This window comes from Lottia gigantea, assembly GCF_000327385.1.
Source record: "Lottia gigantea unplaced genomic scaffold LOTGIsca_1, whole genome shotgun sequence".
In the NCBI taxonomy this organism is placed as follows: Eukaryota; Metazoa; Mollusca; class Gastropoda; family Lottiidae; genus Lottia; species Lottia gigantea.
Genome location: NW_008706746.1, coordinates 6,564,735 through 6,579,750, shown reverse-complemented (window position 1 = coordinate 6,579,750; position 15,016 = coordinate 6,564,735). Strand labels below are relative to the sequence as shown.

Below are 15,016 nucleotides of genomic sequence, written 5' to 3'. Positions count from 1 at the left end.
ATCTAAAATTGGCTTTTATTTCTGTATGAACGTTCAATTGAGATGCAAATACCCATGTCCTTAGTCCTAAGAATCACGACACATTTCGATGCCAATGAGATATACCATTCCTGAAAGCAATTTGCTCCAAAACATTCATAAACCAGTTTTAGTTTTGTTTATTACTCACTGAAATCATTGCACGATCTTTGAGTTCAAAAATACCTAAGAATAATCCAGTGAAAGCAGCTGTTATTGAGTTATTTAAAATGTGAAAATTACTTGGATTTTCATCACATTCTTTGGAAACCTTGACCTTGAAAATGACGCAAATGTTAGGTACTACCAACAAATCAGACGGTTACAATAATTGAGGCATTGTGCACACCACAATAAGCTTATCATAGGATAGATGTAAATTCTTTATTTTTGAGTAGGGTGAGTTTTGAGCAGACCAACTTTCATTTAATTGCAAAATGTACCACCAGCTTCCGTCTAATAAAAATTCAGGAGACTGGCTTCCATTTCATGAGCATAATCTAGAACACTCAAGGCTGCAATCCCTTTCTTTGAGAATAGGTAGAGTCCGATTTTCAGCTATAACCATGCTTTCAATATATGGAACCACCTCATGGCTGGTATTGAAAATAGTCTTAAAGAGTTTGAAGCAAACAAACTGGACAAATATCTGCTCTAATAATTAATTTCGAATGAAGATTATATGCATCTAGTTATTTTATCCTGCTTAAATTTCAAATTGCTTATATAATTCTAAAAAAGAGGGCCTTTGTCATTCTTTTGTGTCCTGAGGTAGTGATATAGAGTTGCTAGGGAACAACACAAAGGATTTAAACAAGACTTCAAAGTATTTCAGAAATTTATTACTGACAATGAAAGATACCTTTATTAGCTCTTATATCTTTAAAAAGCACAAAAAAGAGAAAACTATAAACAAAAAGAAATGAAATAAAGGATAGGGAAAACGATAGAATTAAAGGGAGATGTTATGATAAAACAAACTATATATATATATATATATAAAACATACATATGATTACATTACAAATGGCACTAATGCATGTTTCATGATTTTATGACAAAGATAATCTGACATAACATCAATTTCAGGCAGGCATCAAATCTCATGCATTCTCTTTGCTTTCAAAATTCAATTTAATACTATCTTATTAAAGGGTCTTCTATCTCAATTTTTGAACACAACTTTTAGGTTAAAAATGGAAAATAAAAATGCTAAATCAGGCGTTTGCAATAATTTTTTTTATAATGCCAAGTATTGTATAAATCTAATTAGCTAGCCTGAAATCAACATTAGAGTTACCAATGAGCACAATATTACTTTCTTTTTTAATACAATATAATAACTAAACACCGCGTTAAAGCTTATTAAATCACGCACAAAAAACGTATCCTTTGGAGCTGAGTTTACAGTAAACTAAAATCTATTTACTAGTAGGATGGTACCTATATTTATCTTATTCAAATATTTTTTTTTTTAAATTTAATTTACAAAATGTACACAATATTTTTTATAATAAAATAATTAGCCCACATAGCTTCTAATTTAATTTGGTTTTCTGTTGGCTCAGCTCGACTCTACAAAATATATCAAGTTTCTTTACAACTTTTAGCAATTAAGGCACCAACAACAAATCTACAAAATGTTTGTCTTTCTGACTTAGCCCTCATACTGTTTAAGTTGATTACTAGAAAACCTGACAACAAATTCATCATAAACATACATAGAATAAATCTTAAAATGAAAAAAATTAAACTGCAAATTAATGACTGTACAAATATCTGTCTTCTATGATAGTTAATATTCCACTACAACACAAATAAATATTGATATACAATTTCATGGTAGACTTTTTAGTCTCACTATTTCACCTTTTATTTTATTCTTTTAGGCTAACCAAGCAGCAAAATTGTCAAAATAGACGGGGTTTTCCCACATTTCCCAAGCAAGTAGCAACAAATAAAGATTTAATCTTTCTATTAATATATATGGTTTTAATATAATTCAAAAAATTAATGTTTCACTGAAGACTCCCTTAACAAAACAGGGCTTCCCTTCTTAATAACTGTACAATAGGGGGACACAAAAAGATATCAATTTACAAGATAAATATAGAACAGACAATACAACGCGAAAAAAAAATCCCCATTCAAAATATTGATCACTGATGTTTTTCTGACACAACCAGATTCAAGATTTAACTGGCACCCCAATAGGCTCCACTACCATAGCCCTTTGATCCACCAGATTTAGTATGAGAGCTAGATTGCTGGGACATACGATTCGAGACTGATGAATCCTATAATAAAGAAATATGTAAAAGATTTCAAGTGGCATAGCTCTTGAGTTTTAGTTAGGGGATGCCATCTGAAAAAGAAAATGCATTCTTTATAAAATTAGGTAGAGCAACTTTAACCACCACCATCTAAATGTTCAGTAAAAAGATAGGACAAGATGAAAATATCACTTAACAATTCAGTGACATAGAGTATAAGAACTAATAAAAACTGTACAAATCTATTAAGTCGTATAACCTGATAAAAAAAACACAAATATATGTTTCTTTTCTTACTTTTGTCACATTATTATATTTTAACTTTATAATCAAAACAATGTTAAAAGAGGATTACACTTCAAATCAGAAATTTTTAAAATGATCAGTTTGAGATGTTAAGAGATTTTTATTTACCTGATGGATTTGATGTAGCAACTGATTGTGTGGTGTTACCATCTGAACAAAAGGACCAGTTGCAGCATATGGATTGGTTGGAGTTCCTAGTGGTCCCGTTTGATTGGCTGTTCCATGTGGTAAGAATGGTGGAGGTGTTCCAGCATGGAATCCCTGTTTATCAAATGCCTACAAACATAATCATATCATTATAATACGTTAATCAAACCCTTGCTCAAAACTATTCGATAATATCTACATTGAACATGTGTATGTAGCTGTAGCTGTCAAATTATATGGAAAATTACTTGCAAATTTACATGGCTGCATGTAGAACAACAGATTCCCGTTATTGAAAATATTATACATATGCAAGAAAGTAGAAACAGAAGAACTTGTTTCTCTATTCCAATATTCTGCTGCATATATGTTTCAGCCATTGATATAATTTTGGTTTTATGACCAATCACTTAGAGCTACAATCATTTAATCATTCAAACAAAATATTAAAAACAGTGAAGTGAATTTACAGTTAGGATTAAACATTAAATTAGCAGCAGGCCTAAAAATATGTCAAATCGAGGAGAATTCTTATGTATTCCCACAACGGCAGTCTGCAAGAGTTCTTCAAATGCTGTACTTAGAATTTAAATACAATGGAATATTGGTAAACTTGTGAAATTCTGAGAACTGATCTAAAGAATTGTCATTTTTAGTGGAGGCCATTTTATTTCACTGCTAGTCAATATTCATAGTTATTTTTTCAGACCAAAAAGGGTTGGTAAAAATATCAGAGCCCGGAAATTTCTATTGTTTAAAAATACTTCAATTGGCGATATAGGTGTGTTCGATTTCTCATAACATCTCAACTATGACTTCATAATAGAACATGCGTCACGTAAGGGGAAAGTATAGTGTATCGAAAATTCCCCAGGAAGGTTCTCGAGTTTTGAAAATAAATATCAGACAAGTTATTAAGGATATGGAAGTTTTTAGATAAAAAATTTAGTGTGCAGGGACAAATTGAAACGATATGGAGCCAATACAGCAAGATTTCAGTCCTTACGAGAGTTTTAGCCTGAATGAGATTCAGAGATTCACATGAATTGTTAGGCCTGTAGCAGCCACTGAAAGACGCAATTTTTAAAATTCCTTACCTGTGAATGTGATTTAGTATAGCTCGAACCTGCCAATTCACCTGATCCTGAAAATATTAATTTAAAGCATTAATATTCTGTTTCAGGAACCATTTTCTAGACCTTCATACACAAAAATATTTCTTCAAAATATATAATATATATAAAAAGTTTTACTCAATTATAATTTATCTATTGAATGGTCAGAAAGCAAACGAAACTTTAAGCTAAGCATTAACTTTGGTAAAGGATAGGCATCATTTTTCTCACACACTACAAATTATTTTTTATCTCATGGAAGTAACAGACATATTTACCAATAATTCTAACTTAAATAAAATTTTGAATGTTAATGCAATGACAAATTAATCATTGGGAAAACACATTGATTTCAATAGATCTACAAACATTACTGTGGTGACCAACTAAGGCGAATTTACATATGAAATAAAATGTTCGAGTGTGTCAAAAAAAGGTAAGAAGAAAAAGACATACTGGTGCCTGCAGTAACTTTAGTCTGAGATGGAGTAACACCATAAGCTGTTTTAGTAAAATCTGGAACTTGGCTCAATTCATCATAAGCTGCAGAAAGATATATATATATATTATATATGAGATTGGAGGTAGATATTGCAGATAAAGCAAACTGATTCAATTTTGATACAATGGGATGCTGTTGCAAGTATAATTTATGGCTATGGCAGATATTTATTGAGGACAGTAGGTTTGAAATGTGCTTTACAGAGAACACTCTAAAGAAAGCATTAACTACATATCATACCAACCTTTTGTTCCATATCCATGAGATCCAAATGTTTTCTGAAACTGAGTAGTTGCAGTAGTACTGGCATGGGGTGTATTTGTCACAGCAGGCATCTACAATTACAAATTCTTTGTTATCATCTTAATAAATCAAATGAAGTGGGAGTTCAACTGTTCCCCTCAGAGTGGCCTTATAAAAACAACACTACACAGTGTTCAAAAAAATATATTGGTAACCAATAGAAATATGTGATTGAACTTCTTACATTCTGATATATTACATCGATATACATGTATATATGATAAACCGTTTTTAGATTCATAATGATAAAATTATTAACTGAAATACTTACTGGATACATGGTAGGAATTTGAAATCCATTTCCAGGTAAAACTTGAGGATAGTAATAACCATAGAAGAATGGTTGATGGGCAGACTGACCAGTCTGTTGTTGTGTCGAAGGATTTGGAGACTGGGCTTCAACACGATTTAATTTACTACTATCTGAGGTTACTGAAATCGATATATGTTAGTTCAATTAACGCAAGGGATGATTATACTATCGTCAAATATTTCTATAGAAAGCAAAGAGAACTTTCAGTCTTCTATCAGAGTAGCTAAGGACGCAGGATCTGCTTGATAACATATTGTGGATATTAAAAGGATATTCAAAAGCAACATCTTTTTTTTTTGACAATATGTCATTTCAGACTGGATATCCATCATACACCTTCAAGATACATTACGGTCATCTTAATTTGAAGGTTAATCTAAGATCATCTTTAATATATGCAAAAGAAAAATGTCAATTCATCACATATCCTTTCACAAATTTTATTTTGGCAAAACAAATGAATGAATGCAAGTCATTCTAAAACTAGCTGATATTCTGATTTCACTTCATCAATTTTAGACATAAGATTAGACCCACGTGACTAATCTAGTAAATACTGATGGATGAAAAATGAAAATGGATGAAAAATGAAGATGAAATATACCAGGTATTAACAAAGTACCTGAATATTGAACATTACCCAGTGAAGCCTGATCCCTTCCTGCTGTAGACAATGAGGATGGTACTTGATATGTGGCTGCTGCTGTCATATCATAATAGTTGTTAGCCTGAATATAAATAGTAATACTAATCAGTCAACAACAAAGATCAAATTCCATATTGAATATAGTAAGTACTTTTCTAGACACGATCTTGTGTCCGTCATTAGTTGCAAATATATTACAAGATTCATTTTCTCAGAAAATCAAAGCATTCTGTATCAACTTACAAGTGGCACTCTCTGTTGCAAGAGTTGCATCTGATCTTCATACCCATAGAATTGTTGTGGACTGTAGAAAGATGGCACAGCACCAGCTTGTCCCATTATATACTGTGGTGTTCCTACCAGGGGTACACCAGGAGGCAAATTGGGTGGAGCTTTTGCTGCAAAATAAATTTTTTCATATAGATTTTATTATATGACTGGAATTCAAGTGTTCATGTCAAAAGAATTTTGACAATTTTCCTTCAAACATTCCATTCAAATGTAGCTTACAATAGAAATTGATGGAAAATAGCAGAACTGCAAAGGTAATGAGAGTTACTTTAATGTGAACTAAGATATTATTAGCATAATCTTACAAGTATTAGAGCTCATAGAGGACATTCTTGAACTTGCTGTTGTTGTTACTGCAGAAATTGATGTTGAGCTAACAGAATTAACAGAGACACCTGATAATGAAGGTGTTGATGTAGTTGCTGCTAAGCTCGGAGTTGATGTTGATGAATGGTCATACTAAAATTTAAAAACAAAGTAACATTAAAGCACATTTCAAATCTTATCAACAGCTTCAGGGACTTAATCTATAGTTTGCTTCTAGAGATCTGAACTTACGATTCTCAAGATTTTGTTTGATCTTCAAATCTCAATGGAAAAATTTGTAAATCTAATCATTTAAAGTCTTTCCAGCTGTACCATGTTCACACAGATCACAATTTTTTGGAATTGTTATATCATTTTTGTGATTCAGTTTTCCAAACAACATGAAATGGACTCGACATTTTCAACAATACTATAAATAGCACATTCAATTACCTGATTGGTCACATGACTGTCCATACTAGAATCCTTCAAGGTCATTTTGGTCAAACTATCTCCTAATTTGGACGTAGTTAATGGAGAAGTCTGAAGAGTTGAGGATCCACTAAAGGACTGAGCACTATAGTTGCTTTGACTGGGTCCAGCTTGACTGCTATAACCAGTTTGAGTTTGTGATGGCTGAACATTGAATGACTGACAGGTCTGAGCACTGAAAGCCGTCTGATTGGGAGCTGGAGATGTAGCAAGTCCTGGTGATTGAGTCTGATATTGATTTGTATTAGCACTATTTGAAGATTGAGAGTCTCTCATATGATAAGAACTTGATTGTCCAGAGTAGGCACTACCGCTCTGAGTTTCTCTTTGTCCAGAATAGGCCCCACTGCCTTGAGATGCACTTTGTCCTGAATAAGCACCGCTGGTCTGAGCCGCACCCTGTCCAGGATAGGCTCCACTACTTTGCGATGCACTTTGTCCCGCATAAGATCCACTTTGTGCAGCATTTTGTGCCGAATAAGAACCAGTGTTCTGAGATGCACTAGACCCAGAGTAACTACCACTGCCCTGTGTTGAAGATTGTCCTGAATATGCACCACTACCAGTTGATGAATTCTGTCCTGGATACGCACCACCTGACTGATTTGAGGACTGTCCTGGGTATGCACCACTGGCTTGAGCGGAATTCTGATACAAGGAACTTGTATTTGATTGGTTTGGAGAGTAACCTGATTGAGATTGGAATGATGAACCAGACTGATAATTCGAGTAACTTTGTTGTCCAGATGGGAATTGATTTTGACCACTCTGATACTGATTTTGTCCACTTGACGACTGATACTGATTCTGAGAGGATTGATACGGTGTTTGACTTGAAGTCTGTCCAAACTGATTCTGAGACGATTGATACTGGCTTGAGCTGGATTGATACTGGTTCTGACTAGATTGATACGGACTCTGATAGCTACTACTTTGTGAGTTGGTAGTATGAGTGTAGGATGATTGAGAGCCAGGCAAGTTAGATGATTTGTGTCCCTGATAAGATCCAGATTGATAGCTACCAGCTGATTGGCCAAATGTTGATGATAAACTTGCTGAATCTTGACTGTTTGATAGTGAACCTGAATATTAATCAAGGGAAGCATGTTTTAATTTATGACATAATTATTACAATCTTCACAAATGTACTGATCTGTATTGAATAATGAACATAAAACAGCAAAAATAACAATTTCCGTATTTCAAATTGCAATTATATTATTTAGTTTCAATCGGCAAAGTTATATCTATCAAAAAATATATAAAATATAACCTACCCTGACCTATAGAATTGGCAGATGGTTGGACTGTCCTCTGGTTGACCAATGGACTTGACTTGTGTTCACTTGGGAATGGTATAGATTCAGGTGGACTCATCTATAATAATAAGAAATATGGCCAATGAATTGTCGAACATCAGATTATATATTCTTTCAACGATTTTTCCTTATTCAATTAAAACAAACATATTTATACAAAGACAAAGAAAATGATGTAACAAAATTAAAATGTCTGACCTTATTCTGTGTGAGCACAGATTGCGATTCATTTTTAGGTGGTGATGAATAGGCTGAACTCTGGAACAAACTGGTTGATCTTGATGACTGGTCTAATCCAGATATAACACCTGCACTACTCCCAGCAGACGGAGATGCCATTATAGCGGATGTTATAGAATCAGCTGTATTGTTAGCAGTATTCATTGGTAGGTGATTGTTCAAAGATGGTGGACTGAAAGAAAGAAACTAATGATTGGACTAATTGTTTTTAAGGCTTTTAACCATAATGAATTCAGGAAAGAGTTTTCCTTACCTGTCAAGAAGTAAAAAGAGGACAAAGCTAAGATTTAGTAACAGGGTAAAATTAATATAAATTGTAAATGTTCAAATATACCTATTAGTAACTGATGTAGGTAATCTGGTTACTGTACTGTCAGCTCCACCAAATGACAATGTTGTGGCAGCAGACTCATTATTAGAACCAAAGTCCACACCAAACTGAACATCCAACATTGGCATTCTGTGGCCAGGCATTTCAACTGCTGAAGCTGGAATCTAAAATCAAAACAAAAGTAAGTGGTGTCACTCAAGCTCTATTGAAACCATGCAGAATAGAGCATGATTATGGGTTTCAAGTCAAAAAAGAAAGATAGCTTGCCAGGCAAGGTAATATATGCCCACCAGCTGCTTTGATTCTAAATAAAAATATTTGGCAGTTCAGTAACAATTACCAGTATGAAATAATCAACCTTCAGTCTTACACTTCTTTTGAACTTTTTGAGGTGTTACTGAATAATATTACCAACTTTCATCAACATCTCTCAAGAATTGGTCCTTCTATGATGTTTACAAGCTAAAAATTGAACGTGTTTTCAAGAACAAGGGCAAAAACTAAATATTTTTCTATTTTTCTGATTTTCAAAAGGAATCATCCTTGGATGATAACACTCACACCAAGTTACGTCAAATGGGTGACAGCAATATACACCCCCGTTCATGTGGGCGTAAAAAAAACAAAATTTGGTTAGAAAGAAATTTCTTCATTATGTTCCTCAACAAAATGAACGTATTAAGAATTATCATTACCTTAGATGGAGGTGGTAGTTTACTTCTCTGTATTTTAGCCTGTCTCTGTTGTAGTGCCTGTTGTCCAGCCAGAGTCGATTGTCCAGTCTGTGATGATGGAGACTGGATACTATTTGATTGAACACTCTGGGATAATGAACCAACTGGTCCTAGAGACTGACTTGTTTGGAGATTCGAAGGACGGGATGCACCAATCTGTAACAGAATCAGAATATATAATGAATAGTTCTTTAATCTTATCATTATTCATTAGCATCTGACACAATTTAATTTAATTACTTTGATTTATTATTAATCTCATCAACTTACCCCTATGCAGTTTTTAATAGATTCTGTAGCTTGTTGATTAAACTGGGACATACTGTTAAAAGATTGTTGTTTAGGTTGTTGTTGGATTTCATTAGGTTTTTGTAAAAGCATACCTAAATCTAACCTGCAACAAAAAAATACATCACTTCTAAATAACTTTATGTTTTTAATAAGATATTTCATATTAATAACTAATAACAGATTTAGATTAATGAAAATGATTGTTTAAAAAGAACTTATATTGTTATTCATATACATCACAGCTGGTGTATATTGTATTGGAGACCAGCGACCTATAAAATTTTAAGGCCATGAAAAACTGACTTTCTATAAAAGTTTGGTTATAAGTATAATATACCTCTGTCCAACAATGGAACTGGTATCATTTTGTTGTGTTGACGAGGGTTGTTCCTCCTGGGTACGCGATGATGTGAATACTTGAGTTTCATTCAACTAGAAATAAAGAATGATATTAGCTGAAGGATACAATTGTGAGAAAAAAATTCAAATAGACTGAAATCTTACTGACCATGTTTATAACAGAAATTCATAATAATGCAAAATATAAAGTTCAATATATTAATATTTCAACAGAGTTATCATTCCAATTATGTTGTAAGCTTACCTTATAGAGCTCATTTGTTACGGAAATCAACATAATGCTCTGTAACAATACTTACATTTCCAGTCCATGAATCTTCATTCCAGTCTTCAGCACCCCACGTTGATCCCCACCCTGCAGGTTCCTTTTGTTGGATTTCAGCTGTTTCATTTGTCCATGTATCAATCTGTGGTCCTTTATCAAATTTAGGTGACTTATCATTACTTGTACTGTTAAATTCACCACCAAAATCACCTGAACCACCACCACGACCTCCCCTATAAAAAAGATGTTACAGTTTTTCTTAACAAGTGACAAAAATTCCCAAATTTGGTTTACTCCAGAAAATATCAACAAAAATTACTTATTAAAGATAAATCATATTCTATTTTGACTCATTTGGCAAATTATTTCCCAAGATTTAGAGAGTTGATATAAGGTAATTACCTTCCACGACCACGTCTTCCAAATCCACCTCTACCCCTTCCTCGTCCACCACTTCTATCACGATTATCAAAGCCATTTTCTCGATTATCTTCTCCATTTTCATTACTCCTATCACCACCATAAAAATTTCTATCACGTCCACGTCCCCTAGCAAACCTTGGTGGAGGAGCACCATTTCTATTACTACGACCACGTCGAGAAGATCCATCATATCTGTCTGAAGAATCTTGGTCCCTGTCCCTACTTCTATCACGTTTGTATTCAGGCTTCTCTGATGAGTGATTCTGTGCGTGATCATTTTTTTGAGGTGGGGGAAGTGGTGTGGCATTTTTTGGCTTTTTCTTCTTTCCTTGACTCTTCCATTCACCCTAAACAGAACAGAATAATACACTACTAGTAAGGAAAAGTGGCTAATAAATCACATTTGTTTTCATAAATAATCTGATATATAACTGCCATAAAAATAGCTTCCTTTTTCAAACAATTTTAGGTTGGAAGATGATATTTAGTAAAAGGTGCATCACAAATATAAATTAACACTAGAGTTTCCATACACATATGGCTGGTCATTAAGAAATCAAAAGGGGAAACAAGCGTTTACCTGTTCATTACTTTCACCACCTTCTAATAACAGTAAAGCTGCTCTCTCTACATCATCTCCACAATCTAATAATGCTACTGCTACCTGTTCCTCATTTTTACCTGTCATTTCCACCAACTAATAACAAACCACTAATGTTAATAATAATTCTAATATTTCAGTGGTCACAAGTCAGTTTTAACATCTCCAATAAACACATTGACACACTTGTAAGTAGGGTTGGGCGGTATACCGTGAAAAGCACTATACCACGGTATTGGATTTTCACGGTATTTGTATCACCAAATTAATCTGTATTGCGGTTTTAACTTCAATTTGACGATATACCGTCATGTGTGACAGTATAGTGACGGACTGACGGTATACCGTCATCATCATTTTTTGTAAAATACATGACGAGGGTGTGGTTTATTCATGCCCGCGTATGATTAAGCAGAATTGTTAAAAATCGTTTTGGTTCAGTGAGTCAATTTTAATCGTAGCCGAGTTCATCAAGATCCATCGTGAACGTTTGCATTGAAAGCACTGAGTCGTACTATTTTTCCTGTGATAATCAAGACTTGTGCTTTAGTATAATTCCCCGGTTACTCTCTCGAATGCTTTTTTCTCAGCTTAATCATACAATTGTCAAGCAAGATAAATATATAGTTTTCGAAAATAAATATTTTTTGCTTATAAATGTTCACTATTTGTTTCACCACCTTTGGGATAGACATCCACAACATCACACTTAAGTCATCAAATCAAAGTTTAATATGAAATCTGCTAGAGTTAGAGGATAGGAAAATAAATAGCATTGGATTTGGAGGGAAACTATTAGTACCGTACCCAAAAATGAAACAATTTTCTTACTCCATACATCCTTACTTCAACCTACCTGATTTATTTTCTTCTTTATCAATTCATCATCTTTACTATTTGTGGTGAGGTGAGCAATATTTAACTGTTCTTGTGTCGGCTGAAATACATGGAATTTTGTAACTTGAAAATGAATAAAAAAAATGTTCAATCTCCAGATAATTTGGATTTAACATGTTATTCATAGAAAATTCACATTGTTATTTTTCAAAACACATACCTGATATTTGTCTTTGGGAATAGTTGGTGTTCCCCCACCATCATTCTGTCTATTTGTGCTTTGTGTCATCTGTTTACTGGCTAGTTTATCTTTAGTAGATCTGATGTTAGTAGCACGCGAGGTGCCTACTGTCGTACTCATGCTATACAGCTATGTACAAATTATGTACAAATACAAATCTGAAAACATAAATTCATTGCTTGTTTGACATTCTAAGTTTCATTACCAATTTTCGATGTGTGACAAAAATGTCTCTAAAATTAAGAGATAAAATAAAAGCTTCCATCATGACATATTGTACCATGGTAACACTTTGATGTAACCCCATGCAAAAATCAAGGTGCATGTACAATAAAAGTTCATAGGCCTACAGAGTTAACTAAATATTTCCTTGTCACTGATTAAAAATCTAAAAATGACATTTGTAATAAATATATTATCAGATATTCAACATATAGGCCTAAACAAGGAAGAAACAAAGTTTTAATTACTCAAACAGGACATCAAGTGTACATCCTGTCATTCTATTTCACTGACTTATAACTTAAACAACTCATTCTATAAGATGGAATATATTTACCTTATTCCAACAACTAAATCTACAATATAACCTTCAAGTTGAAATTATGAACAAAAACTGACAATGTAAAAAATAAACCTATAAACAGATTTTGCTGCACATTATTAAACCCTTCTGTAAACTGGTGACATTGTAGTCAGTATTAACTTGACAAAAGATTATTCTAAGACTCTTAACAGATAAGCTTTTGTTGGAAGTAAAGTAAAAAATACCTGTCTAAAACAGATTTCTTTAGGTTTACCCTTCATCAAGGCCCTCAATTGAGTAAGAATTAGTCACTAAGCCTAACTTGTTTAGAATGAACCAGATTAGGTCTAATTATTACTGCAAAACAAAAGTGTTTTAACACCTTGAATTAAAAGCTATGCCAGACCCATTAACATTTGTGATAGATCTCTAATGAAAGTTAAATAAACTGAACTGCAGAGATATTTCTGCGACAATACAGCACTAGAAAAGTGGATATTAAGAAATACTTTGAAAACTTGCATAAGTGAAGTAATGAAATCAATTCCTCTACATCAATGTCAATGTCAAATATCAAGGCTATATCTAGCAACACAAAAGCAAACATGAATTCAGATTCTCTAATCTGTAATCACAACTTGACAAACAAAACATTGTCTTTACAACTAAACAGGTCAGGACAGAAATCTAAATAATGAAAAAGTTGACAAGCATGTCTGAAATACTGGTTTTGTTGTTCACTTCCTTTGTCAATGCGAGTGAGTGATCTGAAAGATTTGACCGATATCTGAAAATATAAACACCTAATATCACTTAAACTACCAAAGGTTTGTGGAATGATCACAATTTTAAGTGCAATTCCTAACTTTCCAGTTCAATGCAAATGGCATGAGGTGGATGGTACAAGCCGAGAAGTATGCACTAAAGAATTTTCAGACAAGGAGAAAAAACTGTGATCGAGTCGGAAAACATGTGACGCCATGCTGGATTTTTCACAATTTACAATTTGCGATTTCGATTTAGTGATATCGAATCTCAATAATTATCCTTAGAAAACTCACAAATGAACATCTAAACTTGATAACTGTCAAGGTATTTAGGCATAAAATCACCACGGTTTTTAGAAAATCCAGGAATTTATCGGTGTCAACATTTACCTTCAATTTGCGCTCACAAAAATGGGTAAGTCACGTGACTTTCATAGAATTCGCGCCGCCATCTAATATTTTACGGAGATGACGTCATAATGGAATTCCCTCAATTTTAACCCTAAAATAATATCATATATATCTTTAACTGATATATTTCGGTTACTTTCAGATTAATTTACCAGGTAAAATTGAAAACAATATGAAATATTCATCAAATAAAAAAGAAACAAGTTTTTCGGGCGTCTCCGGATTTCATTGTTTGGACTGTTGTCGGTAGGTGGCGTGTAATCAGCAAGGTGCACGTTTTCCCATGTCAACACGGATGATTCATTCATAAATTACGCGTTTACTACAGCGATTAAAAGAAGAGTGAAATACTCAGAAACAGAAAATAAATCTTACGAAAGTTTTAATCTGATATATCCTGTTTGTATCAATTATGTAAAATTTATCATATGAAAAACTTTATAACACAAAATCATAAGTAACCCAGCATTTCTACCTATTTAATGATTATATTATTTATATTATTAGATAGGCGGCCCTAAGCCTATAGTCGAAAGGGTAATGATAAGCCGACAACAGGCTCGAGTAACAAGGGTCAGCCGCAATTGAATGGGGGGGCAGAATAGCTGATAGACTGATTTCAGCTTAAATTGATAATTTGTTCTAATTTTGCAGGTGGGGGTATATATTTCCAGCCCCCTAGCTGTGCCCCCCCCCCTCCCCCCCCCCCCTTTCAATTACGGGCCTCATGGACTCGAGCCGTGTCAGCTGATTACTCTTAAACTCACTTCACAATTATTAAATTAAATGCATTGGACAGTCAAAAATATTATATTATCGTTGCAATTGTCACTTCGTCTTCGGAATTATTAATTTCAAGATAGATATTGCCTGTAGTTCACCATTGAAAAGAAGACTTACCTCCCTTTAATTAAGAAAGACCACGACCAACATTTTTTGTGCCCATACCACTTCAACT

General features: G+C 33.5%; 1 protein-coding gene across 1 annotated transcript; it reads right to left on the bottom strand.

Moving 5' to 3' along the window:
• Window positions 1-841: 841 nt before the first annotated feature.
• On the bottom strand, window positions 842-13,450 carry LOTGIDRAFT_228067 (hypothetical protein). The gene is made up of 23 exons (XM_009045813.1): window positions 13,403-13,450; window positions 12,914-12,932; window positions 12,334-12,512; window positions 12,133-12,213; window positions 11,256-11,372; window positions 10,655-11,022; window positions 10,287-10,485; window positions 9,965-10,059; window positions 9,607-9,730; window positions 9,298-9,492; window positions 8,606-8,766; window positions 8,230-8,443; window positions 7,990-8,089; window positions 6,674-7,794; window positions 6,220-6,373; window positions 5,867-6,021; window positions 5,618-5,705; window positions 4,936-5,096; window positions 4,606-4,696; window positions 4,316-4,402; window positions 3,842-3,888; window positions 2,706-2,873; window positions 842-2,315 (listed from the first exon to the last, which is right to left on the bottom strand). Exons 3-23 carry the CDS (start codon window positions 12,472-12,474, stop codon window positions 2,214-2,216), a joined length of 3,969 nt encoding a protein of 1,322 aa, XP_009044061.1. The 5' UTR covers window positions 12,475-12,512; window positions 12,914-12,932; window positions 13,403-13,450; the 3' UTR covers window positions 842-2,213.
• Between the last annotated feature and the right edge of the window lie 1,566 nt (window positions 13,451-15,016).